The sequence below is a fragment of the Mustela lutreola genome, chromosome 3, assembly GCF_030435805.1.
Source record: "Mustela lutreola isolate mMusLut2 chromosome 3, mMusLut2.pri, whole genome shotgun sequence".
Lineage (NCBI taxonomy): Eukaryota > Metazoa > Chordata > Mammalia > Carnivora > Mustelidae > Mustela > Mustela lutreola.
The window spans coordinates 190648661-190676438 of NC_081292.1; the positions used below are offsets into that span (position 1 = coordinate 190648661).

Below are 27778 nucleotides of genomic sequence, written 5' to 3' on the forward strand. Positions count from 1 at the left end.
ATGCTAATCAAGGGAGTCAATAGTGTTTTTGTTCCAAGAATAAGCTGTTATTTATGACCATCCACATGTTCCAAAGAAGTACTCTTTCTGTTTCTGCTGTTTCTGCACATTTTGGCTAGTAAGAAAAGGAAGTACTTATTAGAGTTTGTTGAGTTAGTCCTTTTTCTCCTTTGTCGTGAATAACAGATCAATTTCTGCTTAAATAGGCATGGTTTCAATTGAAAATGTTTGACAAAGAGAAAATTATTTAATTGATAAATGCATTTATCAATTAAAAACATTTCTTCAGCAAAATAGAAATATGGTTCCATCTTGTCATGTCAAGATTTTTATTTGAAAAAAAAAAAAAAAAAAAAAAAGAAACAGCTTTTAGTTGATACCCAGAAACTGGTAAGTATCAGCTACCTACTGAAGTCTTTACAAGCTAAATAGATAAATAAATTAGGGAAGGAGCATGAAGTTTCTCTGGAAGGTCAACAGGTCATAAAAAAATATACACATCAACAAATAATGTGTATTTTAACTTGTGCCTGCTTTAAAAAAATACATCACAACATTAGGCATCACCTCAGAGTTACGCAATAATCATATGTTGATTAGTAACCACAGGTTTTCAAATTGAAACATTTTCTATAACTTCAAACAACAATATTTTTAATGCCTTGATCTACAATGTTAAACTAGGGGCTAATATATAGAGAATATCAATTACATGCCAGTTAGTTTTTATGAGTTGTAATTCTTAATTATAATAACAAATCTCTGGTCTAGAAATAATATCTTCATTTCAATGTTTTTAAAAAATGAGATATAATTTTTCTACCATCAAACAGCGGGGAAGAGGTGACTGGAGGATTCAATACCAGGTCTCTCTAATGCCCAAATCTATGCTAGTTCCTATTCAGTTTCTGTATTGTCTTAATATACATCTAAATCTTGGCAAAAGATGATTTCTAGAAGGCATGTAGAAAGTTGTTGTTTAAAAATGGGGCATTAATGTCATGTAATGTTACTATATGATCACATCATTTTCCTATTTAAAATTTATTATAGGGTCCATCTACATCAATAATAACATGAATAAAGATACTCAGCCTTTGTTATCTGATTCATCTCCCTTTCTATCCCTTTATCAAGTACTTATGATCTAACTACATCAATCTGGTTATAGTCACCCAAATATGACATCTTACACCTTTTCATATGTTCTTTCCATCATTTGTGGGAGATGTTAAACCCCTTTCCCATATGGCAAATTTCCACTTTTAGGAATAAGATACCTCCTCTAAGAAGCCTTTCTTAATCTCTTTTCTCTCAGGCAGAGTTGATTATTTCATACTTTGAGTACCACAGTATCTCAAGCACACTGAATGATTCAAGTAAGTTATCCCTTTAAGCATTTTCTCATTGTCCACAACTTAAAGGAAGCCATCAAGAATTCCAATGAGATATATTTATGTAGGAACTTAACTTCACAAAACATGTGATGTATTGCTACTATTTACAAAGTTAACCTATGTGAAAAGGCAGAATACAAGATGAATGCTAATGGTGAGAACCTATCTTTCATAAAAATGGACACTAATGATGAGAATCTATCAACCCCTGCATTGGTGCTAAGATTTGGAAGCAGGTCACGGGAATAGAAAGACTTGGACTGTGGAGGGTAAAATGACTTCTTCATCAAACCTATCAATATTGTGATACCATAACATACAGATTAAATGCCTACACTCTTCTCCTGAATTAAATATTTATTTTATTAAACATTTCAGATATGCTAATCTGTGTCTGGAAAATGTTTGAACATCTGTCTCTGAAAACATATGGCAGTCTGGAGGGCAAGGTGAGCGATGGGAATTTATTCTTAGCCCATCACGTTTTGACACATTCCCAATACAAAGCAATGGGATTCATTGCTTTAATGTCAGGACAACAGAATTACTGCTGAGGTAGCATTATGTCATATACTCTGGATCCCACAAGATTATCAAGGGCAAAACTTAACCCACACAAATGTATGAGGCAGAGGACCTTTTTATTGCCATTAACTTTAGATGACAATAGATGAATGAGAAATCCAAATTGTGCTTTGTGAGTTTTCCTATGTAGATTGGTTAGCCTTCTTCAGAAAAAAAAAAAAAAAATGGTTTTAGTTGCTTAGGAAGGTCAGGGCATTTTGAATGAAAAGCAATTTTGATTTTCTGTTCTTCAAGGCAAGTTATAATAAAACTCAGATATTACACCAGTTACTGACCCTAGGAAATCCGAAAGTTTGGAAATGAAATTGAGATCAATATGGAAATAATTCCCATTACCTGAGGCAGCACAATCTTAAAGGGAGGGGTGATTATTACCTGCCGAATTTGATCCATGTAAATTGTAAAACCAGGTAGCTTTTGGAAATGTCGCTTTCTGCATTAAGGGACATAGAGTAACTCAAATATTGCCTTATAATCATAATCCTCATGAACCTGGTAGATGAAAACAGGCTTGAAACCCTATAGTCAAGATGGCACTGAATACTAGTACTTTCTGGGGGGTATTACAGTATATTGTACTGTACAGACAGTGGAGGGAGTTGTTGAGGACTTTACAAAACCAAGAACTCTACTGTGCATCCTCGTAGAAGACACTTAGCAGTAAGTACAGACATCACACTGTGTATGAAGAGCATTCAAGGCATTCTAGTGTAAATGTGGCTATGGGGAACTATTTCCTTTATAAATTCCTTTCAAAGTATAGTTTAGAAAGTATTGATTCTTAGGGGCAGTTTTATTGAATACCTTGGACAACAGATTCTTCCTGGACACAAAGAAGAGTCAATTTTTCCTCTTTTGATGGAGCTTACCTCTTATAACTCAGCACAATCTGAAGAAGCAGCAAAAAATGGAGACATGACAGAATGGATAAGGATGGATTCACATCACAGAGAAAAACAGCACAAATGGAGAAAAATGAATCAGAAGAACGCTGCATGGATGAAAAGAACCACAGAGTATCAGAGCATAGTCAAAAGCGAACATCTAAACAAAATTTGATACCATTGGTATACCACAGAGAATTTTTACTAGTGGTCCTGAAGGAAAAGTAGGCATATTTAAATTTTTTTCTTATTAGCATGTCTGTAAGATCACCTTTTTATGTTCCATAATGCCCTGTGAGGCTTCAATTCAGTTATAACACAACTTCACAGTTTTAGACAAGCAAGAATCAATTTTAACTGGGATGATTTGATTGACCTAAAATATGAGGTTAGATCATATGGAATTTGTAAGCTTGAAAGTAAAAAATAGTTGAATACTAACAATTTCATATGGTTTGCTCTTACATAAGGTCTTCTCTATAATGCCTACAGAGCTGTTCAGTTAAAGTTACAAAATGTCCTAAGAATGTCATTCCGCAGCATGGTTTTCTCTAACATTCTACAGCGAGAAAACTTCAAGTGCTGGCTACTTTTCCTTGACTTTCTTTGTCACTTTTTCCTGCATTTTTATCAGATCATTATGTATATTGAATGCTTCCTTTATGAAAGTGAAGAAAGAATTGGAACACTAATTCAAACAGCTGTGCTTTATTTTGCCTGGGGACTTAGAAAATATTGTTACCAAGATACGATGGTTAATTGAAGGTTATAATTGTAATATATTCCTTTCCCTGAAGGACTATATCTTAACTTATTATGTGAGAAGAAGCCCTGATTCTGAAAACTCATATAAAAACTCTTAATCTCACAAAACAAACTGAGGGTTGCCGGGGGGAGGGGGTTGGGGAGAAGGGGGTGGGATTATGGACATTGGGGAGGGTATGTGATTTGGTGAGTGCTGTGAAGTGTGTAAACCTGGTGATTCACAGACCTGGGGATAAAAATATATGTATATAAAAAATATATGTTTATAAAAAATAAAAAATTAAAAAAAAAAAAAAAAAAAACACTGGACAGGAACTAACTATTTTAAAAGACTGAATATTTTATGTTGGCCCTTGGGGAATTACATAATATTTTTATTGCCTTACCATAAAATCTAAAGCTCTTGCTGGTGCAGGATACCTACTTGTTTAAAACTAGTGGGACTAGGCAGTTATTATGGATCCTAGTATACAATGGAAGCTCATTTGCTAGAGGGCATGTGCTTGTGAGTCAGTATTTATTACTTAGCCTGTATTGAATTCTCTGCCTGACTGAGATCATTAAGTAACTGACGGGCTGCCTCTGCCCTTGCTCATTCCCACAGTAGCTGCGGGCAACTGATATCATTCAGTTGTAAGGCTATAGGCAGGTATTATTTTTTAGGACATGGTCTAGATGACTTGCCATTTTAACAGTTACACAGATCACATTAATATTTTGGGTAAATATTATAAAAACCAAATGAAGTCCTCTGTTTCTGACAATATGATGGATTAGGTGTAAAGACAAACTTCTTCTGGTTTAGACATCTAAAAATTCTGGATAAAATATCCCCTCACTTCTTCATCTTGTTTTTGCTTTTGTTTCTAACTTGAGATAATAGACTACTGGAAAGAAGAAACTACAAGAAAGTGTAATTCTGGGCGGAGAAGAGAGACAGGTGTGAGCTAGCATAAGAATAATTACCGTGAGGGTTTCTATTGACTATGGAGAGGCCAGACTATGTTTTCGATGGGCCATGAGTTAAATTTCTGGTCCAAGCAGAGGGGGAGGTCAGTTCATTTACCCCTATGTAAAGTCCAGATCCCAGGTGGGAGCCACCTTCAATGGATGAATAGGAAAACGATCTACCCATAGAAGTAGGCTTGCCTGACTAGGTTTGGTTCTAGGTAAAACAGAAGTTAAAAAAAAAAAAATTCTTTCATAAGAACTCTTAGTCAAAATCTCACATTCTTGTATAAGTTTGGACTAGACTGGACACTATTTCCATGCTCCTTGATCACCAAAAAGAGTTTAAAAAATGGTCTTAGGTTTCCGGATACCTGAGAAGGGAAATGGAAATCCTCTCTGGAGGAATACTTTAAAGCAGTACTTCTCAAATCTCCAAACTTGAATGTGCATTAGAGTCACTTTTGAATATATAAAAAAATATATATTTTTTGTTCTCACTACAGAGATTCTGATTCAGTAGATCTGTTGAGGGTCTGAAAATGTGCATTTCAAACATGCTCACAGATGATGATGATATTGCTGGTCCTGTAAATAACACTGCGTTTAACACAGATCTTAAGGAATTCCTTAAGATCTGAGAAGTTAAGTTCACATAAAAAATACATTTAAAAAATTCACCATGAGTAAAAGAAGAAACAAAAAGTATAGAATCAAACCCACAAAAAGAGCAATTATTAGAATTCTAATGTATCGAATACATTTGAAGATTAATGTAAAAATAAAGATTAATGTGGATATTGTATGAATGATCTAAGTATGATGAATTAAGTTATCAAAATTGAGCAGGCACTTTTAAAACAAGAATAAAATAAAATCCTATAAGTAAGAAGTAGTATTTGAAATTTCAAACACAGTGTATAGATTAAAACACAGATTAATGGTGCATAAACAATGAATTTTGGAACACTGGAAAAAATAAAATTTAATTTAAAAAAACAGATTAAATCACTTTTTTTTCCTCAACTTCAGCACTACTGACCATTTGAGCCAAGATAATTCCCTTTTTATGAAGGGTGCACTATGTATTATGAGATGTTTATCAGGATTTTTGGTATCTACTCAGGAGATTCTAGTAGCAATCATCAGGCTGTGACAATGAAAAATTCCTCCAGACATTGTCAAATGTCCCTCAGTAAGCAAAATTACTCATAGTTAAAGACTGAGGGATTAGACAAAGTTAAATGGAAGAGATATCTCAGAAACTTACTCAGGGTATAGAGAAACAAAGAAAGAAACAAAAGAAAGAAAGAAAGAAAGAGAAACAAAGAAATAAAAAATATGAAAGAGAAGTTATCAAAAACAGAGGATAAACTGGTAATACCTATCATAGACCTTTTCAATTTATAGAAGTAAGGATTAGATAAAATGTGAAAGACATAATCTTGGAAGAGATAATAGTTAAAATATTTCCAGAATAGACATAATATGTCAATTACATGATTCAGGGACTTTATGAACCTCAGCTAGGAAAAATATGTTAGTAAAATCTCAGTGAAAATGCAAAATATCAAAAGAGAAGATATTAAAGGCAATAGGAGGGGGGTGGCAGATTATATTATGTATATTCCTATACATAATACAATGTCAATTAAGCCAGAAGAGAATGGGACAATACTTTTGAAGTACAGAAAGAAAATTTTAGCCTATAATTATAATTCCAGCAAAAGTATCTTTCAAGAATGAGACCAAAGTAAAGACATTTTCAAGTAAATTAGCTGAGAGAACTACTTCCTTCCAAATGATCATCACTAAAGAAACTTCTAAAAGGTCTCCTTCAAAAGGGTAGATCTTAGGAGGAATGTAAGAGATGGAAGGAGAAATGGTGAGCAGAGAATATGCTAAGCTTTTGGGTAAATTTAAACATAATTTTCCTCAAATTCAACAAAAATAATGTTTACTTTGTCAGTGTTAAAACAAAAACAACATAGAACTAAATCTCAAACAATAGTTGTGGTTAAAATCTTCTACAGTATTTTACTGTTTGAGATAAGAATAAATATATTAATTTTAGACTTCATTTAAATTTAAGTACATAAAAGTATTAAGAGAGAATGATTTGTAAGCTACTGAAGGAAAATAAGTAACACAAAGCTAAACCAAATCAATAGAAATAAAACTAAATCCAACACAATCTAAAAAAGGACATGGAATAGAAACAAGAACAGGCACGCAATCAAATAATGAAAAGAAGTGATAAATAAGCAAAAAAAAAAAAAAAAGGAAGTGAATCTATATCATCAATCACAATCTGTGCAAATGTACTAAATTTCCCAGAGGAAAAAGTTGTTAAAGTGGTATAAAAAATTCAAATATCTGTTTTTTATGAAAGATATACCTAAAACACAAAGATATAGAAAAATTAAAAATAAAAGATCAGCCAAAAAAGACATATCAAGCAAATGTTAAACATAATTAAAATGGTTTCAGCTGTATTAGTATCAGAGAAAAATCTATCTTAAAGTAAAAAGCATTACTAGAAATAATCTGGGTCACCAGATAATAATAAAATGTTCATAGCACCAGATATCTGTCACACTTCTAAACTGCTGCTAAATAAATAAAAATGGTCAGAACTACAAGTATAAATTTGATAAAATTTGCCATAAGAGTGAAAATTTAAACACAACTTAGTAATCAACAGATAAAGCAGTAAGAAGTAAATAAGAATGAGATTTTAAATACAAAATGCAGTACCCAATTATTGGAGACTACACATTCTTTTTAACCACAAGGGGGACATTTATGAAAATTGATAATGTTCTAGTTCATAAAACAAGTCTAAATTAATTCCAAAGAATCAGTAAAAATGGAGTAATGAATCAGTAACAAATAGGTGCCTAACAAAAACTTGGAATTTACAAATTGAAACACACACATATACAAGTAAATAGCCTATGGGTCAAAAAGAAATCATTAAGGAAATTAAAAATGATTTTTAAATAAATTAACAAAATAAAAAATACAGTTTATCAGAATTTAGAGTATGTACTTAAAGCAGTATTTAGAGGGAAATTAATAGCTAAATGCCAATTTTGAAAAGAAAATATAAAATTACATGATAAGCAATCAATCAATAAGCTAAAGAATAAACCAATGAATTCGAAGTAAGAGAAGAAAATAAAAATAAGAACAGAAATTAAAGAATTTGAGAATGAAGATAAAACAGACTCAACAAGGTCATGAAAAAAGACTAATAAAATTGACAAATTTCTGACAAGCCTAAAAAGAAAAAACTCTCACAATTCGAGGAATAAAAACAGATAAAATAGCTACAGATACTGCCAAAATTAAGAACTAAGAAGAAAATGTTATGATATTTTTTTTTGCCAACAAACATGAAAATGTAGGTGAAGTTGACAAATTATTAAAAAGATTAAAATTACTTAGGCTAATCAAAAACTAGAACTTTTGACTAATCAATTCAGAACTGAATTTCAATTATCTCTAAATTTATCAATAGACTCAATATAATTCCAAGAAAAAAAAATTTTCATGAAACCTGACAACCTAATTATAAAATTTGCCTGGAAGAGCAAAGAGCCATGAATAACTTGGGTGATGCTAGAAGTTCTAGCTATTAAACAGAGTAGTTTGACTCTGGGTAGAAGGGGAATGGAACAGGAAACAAACCAAACCAAACAAAAAAACCCCTCAGAATTGCACTCATGCATGTATGGAAACCTGACACATGATAAAGATAATACAATGAATGAAATGAATTATCTACACATGAGAGAATAAAGTATGAACTAGTAACATATTATGCTAAGATCACTATTTTCTATGTGGGGAAAAAAACGAAAGGAAACAATTTCTTACAGCAATCACACAGTAAGTTTTAGATAAAGACTTCAGTATGAAATGTAAATTAAAACTTTTAGAAGAAAATATAAGAATATATTTATTACCTAAGGATTTCTTTAAAAAGTTGTTTAAAAAAAAGAAAAAAGCTAGCCATAAAGAAAATCTTAATGGGTCAAACTAAAATTTTCTCTTCACTAAGATTTAGTATAAAGAATAAAATAAAAATAAGCCAGAAAGTGGGAAATAATACCACATAAAAACAGAAAATGGATTCTTACTGACATCTATACTCTCTTTTAAAATTATCAATACAAAGTTAGATAATCCTCCAATAAAAAGATAAACAAAAGGCATTAAGGGATCGTTTCCCAAAGTGAAACATGAAAGGTAACCAGACCCATGAAAAGACATTTCAGACTTTAGGTTGAAATATAAAGTGTTTTTACTTTAATTCACCAGATTGTTAAAAATTAAAATGTTGGATAATACAAACACTGACAAGAACAGAGCAATAGGAGTTTTTATTACAGCGTTGGTGCCAATAATTGTTGCAATTATCAGGAAACACACTGTGGCATCATAGAATAAAATTATGACTCACTAATTCCACCCCTAGGTGTATTTAGAAAACTGTGAATCAAGGCCCATAAGCAGTAATACTCATGAAGGCATTGTACAAAATAGCCAAAATTTGGAGAAAATAAAAACGTACACCTAACAGAATGGATATATAAACCGTGATATAATCAAAAACAAATATCATTCATTAGTGAAAATCAATACATTAATGCTAAAAGCATCAACAAAGATGAACTCAAACTTAATGTGGTGCAAAAAGAGGATAGCATGATTTAACGTAAATGAATTTCAAAACCAGGCAAACAAAGCAAAAAAACCCAATATATTTCGTAGGAATAAAAGCTCATGTGATAAAATAAAGCACAAGAAAGATTAAAACAAAGTTCAAGAGAGCAGTGTCTTGTAGGGGGTAGTGGACATGCCGTTAGGGAAGGGAATTCAGGGGACTTTAAAGAAAGTGGAAATGTCCTATTCTTTATGGTAGTGGTGGATATGTGATAATTTTTTCCCCTTAAACTCAATGAATTTATGAAATAGATTACTTTTGTGCTACATTTCATAATTAGGACCCTTTTTTTTTTTTTTTAAGATTTTATTTATTTATCACAGAGAGAGAGCACAAGCAGGGGGAGCAGCAGGCAGAAGGAGACTCAGGCTCCCTGCTGAGAAAAGAACCCAACACGGAACTTGAACCCAGGTCTTTGGAATCATGACCTGAGGTAAAGGCAGATGCCCAAATGACTGAGCTACCCAGGCATCCCCATAGTTAGGATCTTAAAAAAAAAAAAAAAAATCAATAATATAGAAATACCACTAGCATCAAGTGAATAATTTGATGATTTAGTTTTGGTTATTATTGAATTGTATCAACCTTTTTCATGATTCAAAAGAGAACACAATATGATTTTGCTTTGATAGTTCCTCTTATGCAGATATTCCCATTTTCTTAAAAGAGCTAATCTGCATTGATCACCAAGTGGATTTGTGATGGTAAGACCCTATAACGGATTAAATTTGATGCAGTGAACCTGAAAGTATAAATCTACCTATGGTAACCAATGTTTCATTTTCACGAGGAGACTTTCAGTTTATGTCTGTTTAACTGGTAGAATTATTGACAGCATCCCTTTTCACTCTCCAAAGTGTCCCAGTTTGCAGAAAAATTATATAATCTTTCCTAAAGCTATCAATTTATGAGGCTATGTAACTTACCACGAATTAGATTTTTTCCCACCCACAGACTAGAGAGAACTCTACAGTATCACTGACTTTCTTGATTTCATGGAATTGTTCTTAACACAAACTGACATTATTATTAGTGTTATTCATGTTAATAAGTTAGAAGTCATTATATCTACACATGTTGTGTATTAAATTGAATAAAAGGGGGTAGAATATTTCACCCAAGATACATAGAGAACAGACAGAAGTGCCTTTTGCCTGAATTGTTTAATTTTTCTATTTTTGTTTGTAGATTACATAAACCTAGAGACAAGATGAGTTTTTTACTAAAACATGTCTTTTCCAAAATGCCTTGCACTTGTGTCTATTAAATTGTACTAAAGAGAAAGAGTGAGAGGAAGAGCTGTGCCAGACTTAAAATTAAACCAATTATCCCTAAGGTGAGTAGTCACAGCAACAGAGACAAGGGACTTGTTTAAAACAAAACCTGCAGATCGGCAGGACTTTGAACGTTGACATTTCTAATATTTCTTCCATTTAACAATACTTTTTAATTCTGAAGAAAATCGCAAACTTGAAAAAGTCACATTTACATTCTGTGATTAAAGCAATAAAACAATGAAAGCTGATCTGGGATAAAATTATGTCATAATGTAGAAATTGCATTTAAGCTGCATTTAAAAATAAATGCAACACCCAACAAAAGAACACATTAAAGGAGAGACGGGAGAAAGAGGCGTAAGGGAATGCGATGGTAAAGGAGCACATTTATTTTTCCCTCCTCTCCCAAAGCCCAGCCGATGAAAAGGCAGAATCTATAAGGATGTCTACATCTGCATCTAGATCACATCTGTGTATCTATCCATCGATATCATTTGTATTTATACCTACCTTTCTCTACATTTCTGCATTCGTATTTTTATTTGATAGAAATAGAGATACCTCTACTTATATTTACACATACACATATATGCTAAAAACCACAAATGCATTGTAAAACATATAAAACATATTTTTAACAGTGAGACATTTCTGAAAGCCAGGAAGCAGATGAAATCAGATATTAAGTGAAGCCAAATACAGAGGAAACAAAAACCAAAAATATATTTAATGGAAGACATTTGTGACAGAGTGATCTGGAGACACTCTCAACCCAGGTGAGCAAGTTTGAAGAACTGTGGTTTTTGTACCTGTGCAAAGGACAGTAAACACAGAATGTACTGATTCAAGCACGTAGGACATGCAGCTCTTCTCAGTATCTTTGTCAGAATTCATCAGTGACTTCAGTTCCTTCTTTTCTCCATACTTGAGAAAATGGATTTAAGTGTGCCCTTAGTTGGGAGCTATTCCCTGGGCTGCTTCCTTTCCCCTCATATAAATAAGGTAATAAATGTGAAGGTGTTTTATCAACTATCAAGTACAATGAAAATGTTACTATTGTGATCATCTACCACCCCTGCCTGCACTGCCACAATTACCACTGTCATTACCTATCCCTCTTTTTATTCAACCAAGTTCTTTTTTTTTTTTTTTTAAGATTTTGTTTTCTTATATGGCACATACACACACACACAGAGAGAGAGAGAGAACAAGCTGGGGGGGCCTCAGGCAGGGAGAAGCAGGCTCCCTGCTAAGCAATGAACCCAATGCCAGACTCGATCCCATGATTCTGGGATCATGAGATGAGCAAAAGTCTGACACTTAACCAACTGAGCCACCCAGGCATTCCTTATTTATTCATTTTAGAAAGTGAGAGCGAGTAAGGGCAAGTGTGGATAGAATCAGAGAGAGAATCCTCAAGCAGACTCCCCACTGAGCATGGAGCTCAATGCAGGGCTGATCCCACAACGCATGAGGGGATCCTGACCTGATCATGATCCTAATGACCTGAGGTGAAACCAAGAGTCGGATGCTTAACTAACTGAGCCGCCCAGGCTCCTCTACCACACTCCTTTAAACCTTTACTAACTCTGAACTCTGGAATTCTAACCTTTCACACTCCTTGGCCTCGACCTAGAATCAAAGACTCAGGTATGGAAGGAAATCATATAAACCACCCACTTTTCAAGGCCCCTGTACAATGGCCCCCACTGAATGCAGTCAAGTGACAAAGAGCTCATTACTTCTCCATGGAGCTATCTCCTCACTGGATGTCTACAATCATAAGAAAATGCTTCTTTATTTTGAGACTCAAAAGACATAGCTTCTTGGCATCAAACGCCTTTATTTTATTTCTTACCATGAGACTTTTAACATTGAGAAGGTCCAGCAGTGCCATAGTAGGTTCCAAAAGAAAGGAAGAAAGGAGATTCTAGAGATTTGGTAACTATCAGGCCATACCCTCGTTTTGGGGAAATAAAATATTATTTTAAGTTTTCAGTGGGTTTCAATCCAACTTAGTGGTCAGAGTCCAGCTACAGTGAAGAACAGAATGCGCTTATATCTGGAAACCTGTGTAATCTCATCTCCTTAAAAACGATAAGCATTATAGCTGCTGGAAATCAAATAGGTATGAAAACCATTTGGTGAGGGGGAATGAAATCTCAACACCCGAGAGATTTGATTATCAAAGTATTCATCAATAATCCTCTTAAAATAATCTCCATTCAGAAAAAAGTACTAATTTGCTTTGTTGGGATTATTTTTCAAATCCTCATTTGCTTTCTCTGTTACAAGCCTCATATTCCTCCCATGGATACACATCTTCCATAAATCCGAAGTATTCCACATAGGAAACAATTACTACGTCTATTTTTATATCATTAGTAAAAGTTAATAAAAGTAATTATTCCAACTACTTGACTAAGAAGTCTCATTTTGCCAGGTAATCCTTTTGCCATGAATTCATCATGTATGCATGTGTTAAGGAAACTTTTTAATAGATCCAAATGTTTTTGGACATTAAAAATAATTTATAGTCTTTATTCTGCAGATCTTATTAATCTAAGTGCATTTTCAATGTATCAAGGGATACTCATTCTCACTTAAATAAAAAATATAAAATATAAATAAATAAATATATATATATATATTTCATATGTATGCATGTGCTTCTTTCTTACAGAGAAAGCATATGCTACTGCTATAAGAATCCTGAATGGAATCTGAAGATTCTGCTTTGAACCCAGTTATACTTAATTTTTTTTAAAGATTTATTTATTTATTATTTATTTATTTATTTGACAGACAGAAATCACAAGTAGGCACAGAGGCAGACAGAGAGAGAAGGGGGGGAAACAGGCTCCCTGCTGAGCAGAGAACCCAATGCGGGGTTCGATCCCCCGACCCTGAGATCATGACCTGAGCCAAAGGCAGAGGCTTAACCCCCTGAGCCACCCAGGTGCCCCTTGAACCCAGCTTTAGCACTGACTGGCATATATGACCTGGAGCAAAATCACCTTGGCTCTTGGGGCTTCTGTTCTGTCATGTGGAAATGTTTAAATACTGCTCAGTAAAGTTCATTGTATGATATATATATTTATGTGCAGATTTTAGATCAGTATCTCTGAAAAGAGTGTGGGGCCTACCTAGACTTTTCCAGTATGTCAAGGTCAACCCATTATTTCTGTCATCAGGTGCTTATTTGACTAATAGTTATCTCCAAAGGTTGTCATGCCATTATTCTCCAAGGTGTATGGCCAGCTGTGCCTATATCTTCCTATCAATTTTTCAACTAGTTGAAGTAATATGACTTGTCATTAACATTTTCTTTAATCTTGTTAGGCAACTGCTTGAGAAATTTGATACCGTGTTTTGTCTTAAAATCTTCCAAAAGAGCTATGAGTATTTGAGACAAAAGTGGACGTGGCAGCACCTCTGGAACATTATAGTTTAAACCACATATCAAGTGCTAATGCGTAATTTTACTGTGAATTTCATAATTGTTCAACTAACTTCTGTCATTTTTACTTTCTTACTTATATTTAAGTGATCATGAATAAAACACAGAATTTATTATTTTTTGCATGTTTTAGTGATTTCACATAGTTTTTAATAAGACAGTCAGTATGGTGGAGTACTAAATATAGGGTCTCTGAAGACAGACAGAGGTCTAATCTGGCTCTATCCTTGGCTGGCAGTGTAGCCCTGGCCTATTGGTTAGTCTTCTGAGCTTCAGGGTTTTTCCATTGGAAACAATAGGTACCCAATAAATGTTAATCATATGTTTATTCCCCTTAGAATACTGTACTAAGAAGTCTCTACAATAGATCACTCGGCAAATCTAATCTTCCTAAGGAAAGATTCAAACAAGTTGAGTTTGTTGCACCTATTAAAAGTTGGCAACATGCATGGCATATGGGAAATTCTCAATAGACGCGAGTTGAGTTAGTTAATTAATTAATTAGGATATGATGAGTGTCTTAAGCTACATTGACTCTGGGTTTTTAAAATTCCATCATCACCTAGCCATGTGGTTTAATTAATATGTAGAGAACTGCCCCTCCTCTGTGACTACATCCAGTCCCAAATTACTTATTCACACGGAGAGGCCAAGGAGCACTACTCACCATTACTGCTCGCCCACCATCACCCTATTATTATGACTTCCTTCTATTCACTGATCAAATCCTGATGCTCCCACTACTAATCACCACCATGTTCCATACATTGTCAACACTTCCTAATCATTACAAATTTGATAGTTATGATACAGGAGTCTATGGACATGTTAATGAGCATTTCTTAAGTGCCAATAAGATGGGGCATACTTTATTGGGTATGAATATTTTGGATGAACTGTTTGTTCATGTACTCACCCATTATTTAACTGTTCAATTGTTCGCTCTTTTCCTATGAATTTGTTACATTTATTTACTTATTTTAATCTGACCCTTTTTGGATAGGTCAACAGTGATTAAAAAAGAATCACTGTGTAACTCAAAGGAAGGACAGGCTAATTATAATACCTTCACTTAAAAAACCAAGGGACTGGCTCTTTGCTTTGTCAAACTCTCTTGCTTTAGACAGGCATCTTGTTCTTTAATTAAGTGCCACCAGCCTCAGCTCTCCTGGAAGCTCATGATTCCCCACATTTTACAGTCACCATAGCATACATCAATACACACTGAACATTTTGGAATTTACTAACATTCAAAATGGCCAATATCCGGGAATGGAAAACTGACTGAAAAATCTTTTTTATTATTATTAAAGATTTTATTTATTTATTTTAGAGAGCAGACACAGAGAGAGCACGAGTGGCCAATGTTGGGGGAAGGGGCAGAGGGAGAGGGAGTACCAGGCTCCTCAAGAGCAGGAAGCCTGAGGTGATTCACTCTCAGGACACTGGGATCATGACCTGAGCTGAAGGCAGAAGGCAGACCCTTAAGAGACAGAACCACGCAGGTGCCCCCGACTGAAAAATCTTAAACAACAAGTCATTATTTTGGGTGATTACAGTGGCATTTCTATTTCATGTTTAAGTGAAGTCACATAACTTGCTGGTCACTATCCTGAGAGCAATACCTGTAAATATCACAAAAGAATGTTATAAATTACATTATCAGGTTTGGTTGATTTTCCAAGGTAAAATATGTGTGGTCAAGGCTCACTTATTTGTGTGTTATAAAATCTGGAAAAGGGATCATTTGTACATAGGCTTAAAGTTTTTTGTTGTAAAAAAAAAAGTTTACTTTAGTTTTTATTTTTTAAAATAGAAAATAAAAGACTTTTATTCTTGATGTTTTACCTGGTATTTTGTACTCTATTTATACAGTGTAAGAAGAGTTTATTAAACCAGAGATAAATAAAGGAAATGAAGACACTGAGTTCAAAATGCCTATCTGAGCCTAGTTTACCTGACAGAAACCCTTTTTAAAATAGATCCACTTTGGGATGCCTGGGTGGCTCTGTTAGTTAAGTGTTTGCTTTTGGCTCAGGTCATGATCTCAGGGTCCTGGCAGGGAGCGCTGCATCAAGCTTTTTGCTCAGTGAGGAGCCTGTTTCTCCTTCTCCGTCTGCCTGCTGCTCCCCTGTTGTGTTCTCTCTCTCTCTCAAATAAATAAATAAAATCTTAAAAAAAAAAAAAAACTAGATCCATTTTATATTCTTTAATCCCTTACACATGTATAATAGTATATGATGTTCAAAGCACTTCTGCACAATTAAATTCAACTGATCTTTTATATCTTTCCTCCAGTTGTTAATTAAACCAAGACTCAGAGATGTTTAAGTACTAATACATAACAGACATAAACTTAATAATAACAGAACAATAATAATGGCCAACTTTATTAAGTGGATACCTCATTTCAGGCAATCTGATGAGGGCTTTCTATTTAATGTGTCATTTAGTCCTTATACTTAGCTGGAGAATTTATTATTATTATTCCTACTTCCATTTTATAGAGGTTCAACTAGTAAATGTCAGAGTGATTTTAACCCAGGTAGTCTGAGCCTGGGAGAGCCCTCACATCCTTTAAATCATGATGCTATACAGCCTACTTCCCAGTGAATATTTATTAATTTTTCTCTTTTCTTCTTTTACCTCACCAATTTTCTTCCTATTTTTACCATTAATGCTGAGGGAAAAAAACACAATGCTACAAAAATCTATAATCATCTCAATAAATGCAGAAAAGGCATTTGACAAAGTACAACATCCATTCATGATTAAAAATATTAAAAAAACCCAAAACTCTCAAAAGTAGATTTAGAAGGAACATTCCTCAACATAATAAAGGCCATATATGAAAAACTCACATCTAACATACTCAATTGTGAAAAACAGAGCATTTTCTCTAAAATTAGGAACAAGACAAAGATGTCCAGTTATCACTTTTATTCATCATAGTTTTGGAAGTCCTAGCCATAGCAATCAGACAAGAAAAAGAAATTGGTAAGAAATTAGTAAGAAATAAGTAAAACTTAAACTATTCTGCAGAGGGTCTGATACTATATATAGAAAACCCTGAAGATTCAACCAAAAATCTACTAGAACTAATAAATGAATTCAGTAAAGTCACAAGATACAAATTTAATATACAGAAATCTGTTGCAGATCGAAAATGCACTAATAATTAAGTACCAGAAAGAGAAACTAAAAAACAATCCCATTTATAATTGCACCACAAATAATAAAAATTGCACCACAAATAATAGCTAGGAATAAATTTAACCAAGGAAGTGAAAGACTTGTACTCTGAAAACTATAAAGCCTGGATTAAAAGAAAAACAAAACAAAACAAAACACCTAACTCCACAGATAGGTCAGGATTAGGGATTCATGCTTTTGTCTCTTAGCAGTATCAATTGTAATGGGAGACAGAGTAGATAAACTTTTCCAACAACTTACAAGATCCAAAGCAGCTGCCAGGATGGATGCATCAGGAATTGTCCCTGGCTCACAGCAGTTTAACAGAAACTGAAAGCGCTTCATGCCTTGTCGTATCGCTCCAAGATTCACCACGTTTTTGCTTTTTCCACCCTCTTGATTGGAAGACAGATGGTCATCAAAACTGTGGCAACCTGTAGGTTTTTTTCCATGGTGGAAGAATGAAAAAAACAGAGTATAACAGATCACAGATTGAAAAAGAGCTTCAAAGTTATAACATGTTTTCTGCAGTGTTGGCCTAAAAACGTTCTCCCTGACTCCACATCCTTCTTTTCCATCCTAATGCCTGATTGAGACACACCATGACTTTTGGGAATCTGGTGACAAATGGCATAAGCAAATGCAGAATTTTACATAATACTTAAATACAGGATCTGATCATTTTACTTATGGTCTCCTCTTTAAACTGACAAGAGCTCTTAGTATATTTAAAATGATTCTTCCTGTAATCAACAACTAAATGCTATTTTTATCAAAGATAAAATCTGTTACATAAATTGATATCAAGGCCAATAACTTGGTATCTCAGTTACGATACCAAGAATCACTGACTATTCGAGTTATAAAGAATCTCAGTGTTTGGTTATTTAATTCCAGGATTTCCAAACCTAGCTATATATCAGAACTACCTAGCAAGTTCCTGAATTTCATCCAGACTTTCAGAATCAGAATTTTCAGAAGTGGAGAATAGGATTTTGTGCTTTGTAAGCCTCCCAGAAGATAATGATGCAGCCAGTCTGACCCAACACTGGGGTCAGAGATTGGGGAACCACTGATCCCTCCCCACACTTACTTTTCCATAGTTTAGCTGCCCATGAATAAGAATCACTTTGGAGCTTATTAAACACAGAATATCAAGTCTCATCCCTAGAGACTTTGATTCCATGTCTGTTTTCACAAACACTCCTTGTGATTTATTGATGTAGAACGTCTAAGAAACATACATTAAGAAGAAATGATACAGAATATGATTTTCATCATTTTTATCCCTAGGTATATTTCATTTTCTTTCTTTTTTATTAACATACAATGTAATTGTGTTACAGGAGTATACGTCTGCGATTCATCAGTATTACACAATTCACAGTGCTCACCATAGCACATACCCTCCCCAATGTCCATCATCCAGCCACCTTATCTCTCCCACTCCCTCCCCTCCAGCAACTCTCAGTCTGTTTCCTGAGATTAAGTGTCTCTTATAGTTTATCTCCTTCTCTGGTTTCATCTTGTTTCATTTTTCCCTCTCTTTCCCTATGATCCTCTGTCTTGTTTCTGAAATTCCTCATATCAGTGATATCATATAATAATTGTCTTTCTCTGATTGACTTATTTCATTTAGCATAATACCATCTAGTTCCATCCATGTCATTGCAAATGGCAAGATTTGGGGGTTTTGATGGTTGTATAGTATTCCATTGTTTATATATATTACATCTTCTTTATCCATTCATCTGTTGATGGACATCTAGGCTCTTTCCATAGTTTGGCTATTGTGAACATTGCTGCTATAAACATTCAGGTGCACGTGCCCCTTTGGATCACTACATTTGTATCTTTAGAGTAAATACCCAGTAGTGTGATTGCTGGGTTGTAGGGTAGCTCTATTTTCAGCTTTTTGAGGAACCTCCATACTGTTTTCCAGAGTGACCGCACCAGCTTGTATTCCCACCGACAATGTAGGAGGGTTCCCTAGGTAAATTTTTAAAAACTTAAACAACTCCTGAATTTTCTATAGCTTCTAATATATATTTAAAACGTTTTTTCTTATTTGAGGGTATTATGCTGAATATAGTTTTTATTTTTTTTAAAGATTTCATTTATTTGACAGAGATCACAAGCAGGCAGAGAGGCAGGCAGAGAGAGGAAGGGAAGCAGGCTCCCTGCTGAGCAGAGAGCCCTATGCGGGGCTTGATCCCAGGACCCTGAGATCATGACCTGAGCCGAAGACAGAGGCTTTAACCCACTGAGCTACCCAGGCACCCCTGAATATCGTTTTTAAAGCCATACCCAAACCCCTTCTCATGATTCTGAAATGTACTCTGACACCTAAGAATATACCCCTAGAATGAGAATCACTGACTTAGAGCTTGCTTTAATTTCTGCTCAAACTATTCATTTGTGGTTGCCAACTCTTGGTTCTTACTGAGGAGTCACAAATCTGATTTCCAGAAATGACTTTCCCATCTTTTCCATTATGAATACCTTGATCTCTTCCACCCCTTACCCTACTTTCCTACCTGCTGCCTCAGCACAAAGGCACATGTATATATGTCTGGGATTTGTTTTAAAAAAACATTTGAAAAGCATAAAAGGTAGATGAAACAATTATGGAAATTTTGATCATTATTGCAAATGGGTGATGGATATTTGGGATCCATTAGACCATTCTTTTTACTTTTTGTCTGTTTGAAAATTTTCCCAAGTACAAAAAGAATGCCTCATAATATAACTAAAATATCACTGGGGAACCTGGGTGGCTCTGTTGGTTAAGTGTCTGACTTCAGCTCAGGTTATGATCCTGGAGTCCGAGGATCAAGCTCCATGTTGGGTTCCACACTCAGAGGGAAGTCTGTTATTCCTTCTCCCTCGGACCCTCCCCCTGCACCTTCTCTCTCTCACTCACTCATTCTCTCTCAAATAAATAAATAAAATCTTAAAAGATTAAAAAAATTTTCCATATTTCATTTCTTATGGGTATATTTCCTTTTCAGATGCAAATATTCCATATTTAAAATTCCATATTCAACACCCTAAGTATTTTTTTTCAAATTAGTGTGGCACATTTTGTATTAACTGCAAAAGGAAGTAGCACATAATGAATCTGCTGCTGGAAATAATCTGAAAGTATCTGAAATGACACAAAGTGCATGTAGCTAAAAACTACAGATTAGAAACAAACACTTCCTAGACAGACTTGTTTCTAGACAGCTGCCTTTCAAAATGCTACTCTGTTATTCACTGGGCAATATAAAAAGTTCCAGAACCAGTAATTTCCCGTGATTTCTCCTACCTATATGTCACTTTATGAATCATTTACATATAGCACTTTACACACATCAGAGGAAATCTCTTCTGTTAAAAGAAATTATTAACCTTGGCAGTCCCTGAAACTTTGAATTTAAGATAGACCCCAAATATTTTTCTTTTTAATGAATCCAGTTGTTTCGTTATTTGTCATATTAATTAAGATTTACAATACATTAGGTGATAACAGCCTCAAATCTATGATAGAACTAATATGTATGACAAGGTGTATGATCAATAAACTTATTCTTTTTTGAAATATTTTATTTATTTATTTGACTGACTGAGAGAGACACAGTGAGAGAGGCAACGCAAGCAAGGGGAGTGGGAGAGGGAGAAGCAGGCTTCCTGCTGAGCTGGGAGCCCAATGCGGGACTTGATCCCACCACCCTGGGATCATGACCTGAGCCCAAGGCAGATGCTTAACAGTCTGAGCCACACAGGCACCCCTAAATTTATTCTTTTTTTTTAAAAGACTTTATTTATTTATTTCACAGACAGAGATCACAAGTAGACAGAGAGGCAGGCAGAGAGAGAGAGGGGAGCAGTCTCCCTGCAGAGCAGAGAGCCCGATGCAGGGTTTGATCCTAGGACCCTGGTATCATGATCTGAGCTGAAGGCAGAGGTTTTAACCCACTGAACCACCCAGGCACCCCTAAACTTATTCTTTTTTAAAAGGTTTTATTTATTTGCAAAAGAACAGAGAAAGCATGTTTGGAGGGGGAGGAGGCAGAGGGAGAAACAGGCTTCCCACTGAGCAGGGAACCTATGTGGGGCTTGATTCCAGGACCCTGAGATCATGACCTAAGCTGAAGGCAGAGGCTTAACTGATAGAGCCATCCAGGTGCCTCAACAAAGTTATTCTTAGTCAACCAATTTATTAAGGATAGCTGCCATCATTTTATTGAAGGAGACATTAAAATAAGCTTTTCATCTTTTTTCTTAGTTATTTATTTGACAAGATAATGAATTTTAAAAGAAGCCTATTTAATATTACCAGAAGTGCCATTTGATCAAAAGAACTTCAGAAACAAAATGGCTAAGGAATCTAAGTAAAATAATGAAAGGAGAAGTGATCAAAACAATCTTTGTCAGGAAGAACCTATATTTTTTGCTTCACAGAATAATGGATATTGATTACAGGTATGAAGATCAGTAGAATCCTATGACTGCAGGCATAAGAATCATGCTTGTAACTAAAAGCTATTTATAATGGAAAATTTCCCTTGTATCTATATAACATTAATGGATAACCATGTATTCGCTTCCACTTTTGAGCACTTAGTATGTGTTAAGTATTATATGAAATGTTTTTTCATGTGTCTATTAGCCATTTGTATGTGCTTTGGTGAGTGCTGTGAAGTGTGTAAACCTGGCGATTCACAGACCTGTACCCCTGGGGATAAAAATACATGTTTATAAAAAAATATAAAATTAAAAAAAAATTAAATTTATTGAGGCACATTTATAAATTTATATAGAATACAGTTTTTAGAATCTGTCAAATTTTAAAATGCATATTTCAAAATATAGTATTTCTTTAAGCACCATTTCCCATGGAATTTATGGCAGAATTGAGCACATAGAAAATATTCAGTAAATTTTAATGATCAATTAAAAAATTCAGTTTAATAAAATATCTTCCCTCAAGGATAACATGATTTCTAAAATGAAATATTCTTAGTAAATAGAAAAACATGGAAGAAAAAGATAGCTGATTACGAATGTAATTTCAGTTTTGTTAAATGTTCAGCAGAAGTATTTTTCATTTTTGAAAACTTTAGATTTTAAAGAAATTATTTTTTTTTAAAGATTTTATTTATTTATTTGACAGAGAGAGTGACACAGTGAGTGAGGGAACACAAGCAGGGGGAATGGGAGAGGGAGAAGCAGGCTTCCCACCAAATGGAGAGCCCAATGTGGGGCTTGATCCCAGGACCCTAGGATCATTACTGGAGCTGAAGGCAGCTGCTTAATGACTGAGCCACTCAGGTGCCCCAATATTTTAAAGAAATTCTATTGGCTATTGTATTCGATCTTAACTCAGTGAAGTTTGAATACTATATTTAAATTTAAGGTAAGAATGTTTGATGTTTGTTTTCTTTAACAACTTTAAAGAAACAGAGATAATATATGATTAAATTGAAATAAATGAGAAAGAAAGGACAATATATCTATAATGGATACACAGAAATCATTTACACATATGGATTGGAGAGAGACAGACAGACAGGGAGAGGGGGAAAGAGAAAGGGAGAGGGAAAGACGAAACAAAGGCAAAAGCAGGCCCAGGGATAGATTTGTTCATTTGGCCAAGGGCAATAGTTGTAAAATACAATATACTAAGATAATGGTTTTTTCCTTTATTTATTTATTTTTTTTAGAATAGCTGAGGATACCTAACTAGTGCAAGAGATTCCAAAGGAAATTTTTTAATAAGCCAGAGAACATGGGCAAAGAATGATGGTGATATGCAAGCTATCTTCTCTTGCCAGTCAAAAAGCACATGAAATAGGTATCAGTCTTAGATATTATAGTTTTGTCTTCTAGATACACAGAAAGAGACTGTATTATTTCAGGTTTTGCTGACATAATCTGATCCCAGAGTTGGACTCTATGAATGTTCCATATCAAATCTTTCCTATTTGTGAAAATAAAATATAAAGAGGATCTTAAAATAAAATACAAAGAGGATCAAAGCTGGTATCTGCAGGAATCGTGGTAAAAAAAAATCTGGAATAAAAATGTTTATGGGAATGCTAATGATAACATGTTTAGAACTAGATTAAAAATACTGGCCTACTCCTTGAAGAAAAGGATAAAGAAATCAAAAGGAAAGTAAACAAGTCACTTATGCTTTCATCCTTTCCATCAATGAGAAAAAACCACAAACATGCAAGTACAGAAAAGCTTCTTTAAGGAGGCACCAAATGTGAGAGCCCCTACCCTGAGTTAATTCTCAGTTCCATGAAATTACACTCCAGTGCACAGAAAGAACTTACAGAAGTAATCAGAGTACTAGCCAAATGACATTCAGCTAACACAGCACATACCTGCAGAACACTCTTTAGTTCCACACTTCATTCTCAAAAAACAAAACAAAACAAAACAAAATTTTAAAAAAACCCACAAAAATCTATTTATAATACTGATGGTTCTGAATGCTAGGTATATCTTCTCTGAAATATCATGAGGAATAAAAAGACTCCATAAAGACTGAAAATGACAAAGGTCTTCGTTGTTAGGAAAATTCTTGAAACCACCGACTAATAAGTTTGATGTATGGCCTAACCAAATTCTGTAAGAGATTAGACCAACGGGAACTTTTTTAAAAACTAGAGTAATCATAGGAATCACCGTGGTTTCACAAAGAATATACTATTGAACTAAGCTGCATATTTCCTTTAGAGTGATAAGGACATGAGTTTTTTTGGTAAAATCTGATTTTTTTTAAAAGATTTTATTTATTTAACAGAGAGAGAGATTTTATTTATTTAACAGATTGTGAATTTACTATTCACAAGTAGGCAGAGAGGTAGGCAGAGAGAGAGAGAACAGAAAAGCAGGCTCCCTGCTGAGCAGAGAGCCCAATGTGGGGCTCGATCCCAGGACCCTGAGATTATAACCTGAGCCAAAGGCAGAGGCTTAACCCACTGAGCCACCCAGGTGTCCCAAATCTGAGGTTTTTATGAAATGAGAAAGCGTTTGCTAATTGCTAGTAAATTAAGTATGTTTGGCTGAAAAATCATACCCACAAATTGTTAATTAATAAAAGTCAGCTAGAAGTGTCATAGGAATTGTATCTTTGTATTTGTCCTGGTCATTAATAATATCAACAGTTTAGATGAAAACCAGGGAAGTGAATCCTTATAGCACAATTGCAAAGAAGAAAAGATTCCAAATTCAATTTGTTTTGGGTTCTGACTCTTAATTTTTTTCTGGGCATGTGAATTAACTACCTCCCAAGTTAATGAAACAATAAATTTATTTTGAGATGAAGAATTAATAATGGCTATATGAAAATATAGCATTATATTCATTCATGTGGAGGTGAGTAGCAAAAGTTAATCCAAATTCAATACAAGCCAACTATAGGATGTAAAACTTGATAATGCAACCTTAAATTGTGATCATACACTTGCTATATCCCTGGAGCTTAATTGTTACACTGTTTATCACACTGATTAAAGTCACATATGATACATGCATTCCATCTGAATCTCCACATTTTGTAAAGTATATCATCTAATTAGAATGCACTGTAAAATGGAATCAGGATGGTGATAGTTCTGGAAACTCTTCCATGCAAGGAGAAAAAATAGGAGTCAATAATGTTCAACCAGCAGAAGTGAGATGAAAAGAGAGAATGTGAAAAAGATAAAAGGCTAAACTAGCTGTGTGTGTGTGTGTGTGTATGTGTGTGTGTGGCCACAGATATCATAACTGGGACTAGTGAATTAAATTTATAGATGAATATATTTTCAAGACATAAGGGGAGACCTAACAATTAAAACTCTCTAGTTCTGGAACAGGTTACTATAGACTCCTCTTTGGTGGAAGTATTCAGAGGGTGACTGGCCACCTCTCAGGAATATAATGTGCAGAATTCTTAAGTAGATAGATAGAGGGAAATCTTAAGGTTCTTTAAAGCTCCTAGATTTTAATAAAAAACAGAGAGCTGAAGAAGAAGCTCTTGTACTCTTCTTTGTAAACCTAATTTTCACTATGGAATGAAAAACACAATAGGACTTCCATAAATGTCTGTTGAACCAAATTGATAAAAATGAAGAAGCTATATATATAGTAGTACAACACACACACAAGAAAGAAATGAATAAGAAATCAATGGAAATAGAAAATGGACCATTTTATCTGATCAAATTTTTGTTCTGTATGATGAAAATTGGATGTAATTCTTAGTACAATATTTACCAAGACGTTTGAAGAAATTCTCCTCTTCATCTCTTCCATTTTCCATTCCACTCCCTGGGCCACCTTCAGAAAGCTTCACTGCACTGGTAAATTTGACCTGAGGGTAAAAAGGCAATTCTTTGTTTTTATACTAAACCTTGCTTTTGAAAAATAAGTTATTTAGAATATGAAGATTACTTTAGTTCTTCTGACTTCCACATCTGGTTAGTCAGTCAGTATGGTTTATTCCTATGTACCAAAGAAAACAAGACTTAAAACTAATTTGAAAGAGAGTCTAGTCATAGATTGAAAGTAAATAATCAGGCATCCTGAAAATAATTCAGCAGCTAAATGAGATGTTCTTGAGATGTTTAATTTCAATAAAATACAAACTCAAATTCATGAATAGCAAGCCATATTTATCCTTTACAAATAGCATCACAGTTGAGAATGAGACCAAACCGAAAGATAGGCAAATAGAAAGTTTCAAATCTTTATGGAAAAAAAAACAGTATAAATTAATTCATAAAGTACCCTATAATTAAAGTGAAATAATGTGCTTTGGGTTTTTCCCTAAGTATTTAAATGTGCCCTTGATCTTGCCCTTAGGCCAAGTGTACTTAAAAGTTTCAGCATGCAAGGAAGCTATGTGAGTAAGCCTCGCATACTCTTAATATTTGGCCAATATTTTAGCAAAAGGATGTGAAGGAGGAATTATATTTTCTAAATGTCTTATGAGGTTGATATATTCTCTATATAATTTCAAAATATTGCCATTAAAATAGATAGAAGAAAACTGGTTTTAGTGAGATTCAAAGCAGAAAGATTATAAACAAATGATTTAGATATAAAAAAAAAATGTAACTCTTGCCATAAGCTGGAAATCATAGTGACCAAGACCTGGATCATGTGCAGGGAATGCTCTTGTAGGAATTGGATTTCACTGAGAATCATTACCTTTTCCAAATAGTATGCTGTTACAATAGTTAATAGTATTATGAAGAAGCACTTAGTGGGAGAAATCCCGAATTTCTTTATCCTTTTCAATAGGGAGAACTGTTTAAGTACTCACAAAAAGTAATGGAAAGAGGATGAAGTGCATGCGTGTGTGTGTGTGTGTGTGTATGTGTGTGTTTTAATACATAAAGAGAATCATTAGAAAATTCTGCATCCTTGGGTAGGAGCTTGAAATGTCAGGAATTTCACATGTATGTTAAAAGTTAAAAATAGTTGGAAAATACCAATTTGGATGCCTTTCATTTCTTTTTCTTGTCTGATTGTTGTGGCTAGGATTTCCAGTAGTATGTTAAATAAAAGTGGTGAGAGTGGAAACCCATTTGTAGCAACATGGATGGATCTAGAAGGTACAAGACTACATGAAATGAGACAGTCAGAGAAAGACAAATATCAAATGATTTCACTCTTGTGGAATTTAAAAACAAAACAAAACAAATAACAAAAAAAGGAGAACAAATAACAGACTCTTAACTATAGATAACAAAATGGCGGTTAGTAGAGGTGGTTCCCAGCGGGAAGTGGGAAGGGTGAAACAGGTAATGGGGTTTAAGAGTACACTTTTCATGATGAGCACTGGGTACTGTACCAAATTGTTGAATGACTATATTGTATACCTGAAACCAATATAACACTGTTAATTGTTAATTATACTGGAATTAAAAATAATAATAAAAATAAAGCTAAAACATTAAAATAGCTGGGAATTAATACCTATGTACATATCTAGATCTGCATTATAATTTTATGTAAATTTTTTGTTACTCTTTTCTTCCTTTCCATAATAGCCTACTACTTAGATATCTTAGTTTTCATTGTTCATTTAAGTTTCTAAACTTTGCTCAATTTGAAGAAAGTTTCTTCAACTCTTTGTTATTTGGCCCTTCCATGTGTTCAACATTTCTTGGTCCTGACATTTTTCTACCAGCAAATCCAACATTATCTTATATAAGTGATATCCTGTTTACCTTGGAACTTTGCCTGATGAAAGAGAGGCGGTCCACAGAGCTGATGTCCAGAAGGTCCTCCACACCATCTGCTAGGCCTGAGAGGGAGGACCGCTTCAGCCAGTTTCCTATTTAATAATTTTGAAAATTTAGATCAGTATAGCATTTTTCTCCCAAATGAATTAAACAGAAATGTCAGCATGTGCTCAAAAAGCAATGAAAATTACATGGCTTGCTGTACACTGAAGTGAAAACAAATGGTTTTCAAAATGTATATGCTTTGAATATTGGATTATAAAATGATGAGACTGAGTAAGACCAGAACAAAATGAATTTGGGCCT

General features: G+C 34.2%; 1 protein-coding gene across 13 annotated transcripts in view; it reads right to left on the reverse strand.

Annotated features, from left to right (window-relative positions):
* Positions 1-27778, reverse strand: part of UNC80 (unc-80 homolog, NALCN channel complex subunit) — a 225228-nt gene that overhangs the window by 125150 nt on the left and 72300 nt on the right. For all 13 annotated transcript variants that reach the window (XM_059168183.1, XM_059168182.1, XM_059168177.1 and 10 more), the window contains exons 20-22: positions 27458-27564; positions 25497-25593; positions 17502-17674 (exon numbers count right to left, since the gene is read on the reverse strand). In XM_059168183.1, the coding sequence (XP_059024166.1) occupies positions 17502-17674; positions 25497-25593; positions 27458-27564 (377 nt within the window). The remainder of the gene's footprint in view (positions 1-17501; positions 17675-25496; positions 25594-27457; positions 27565-27778) is intronic.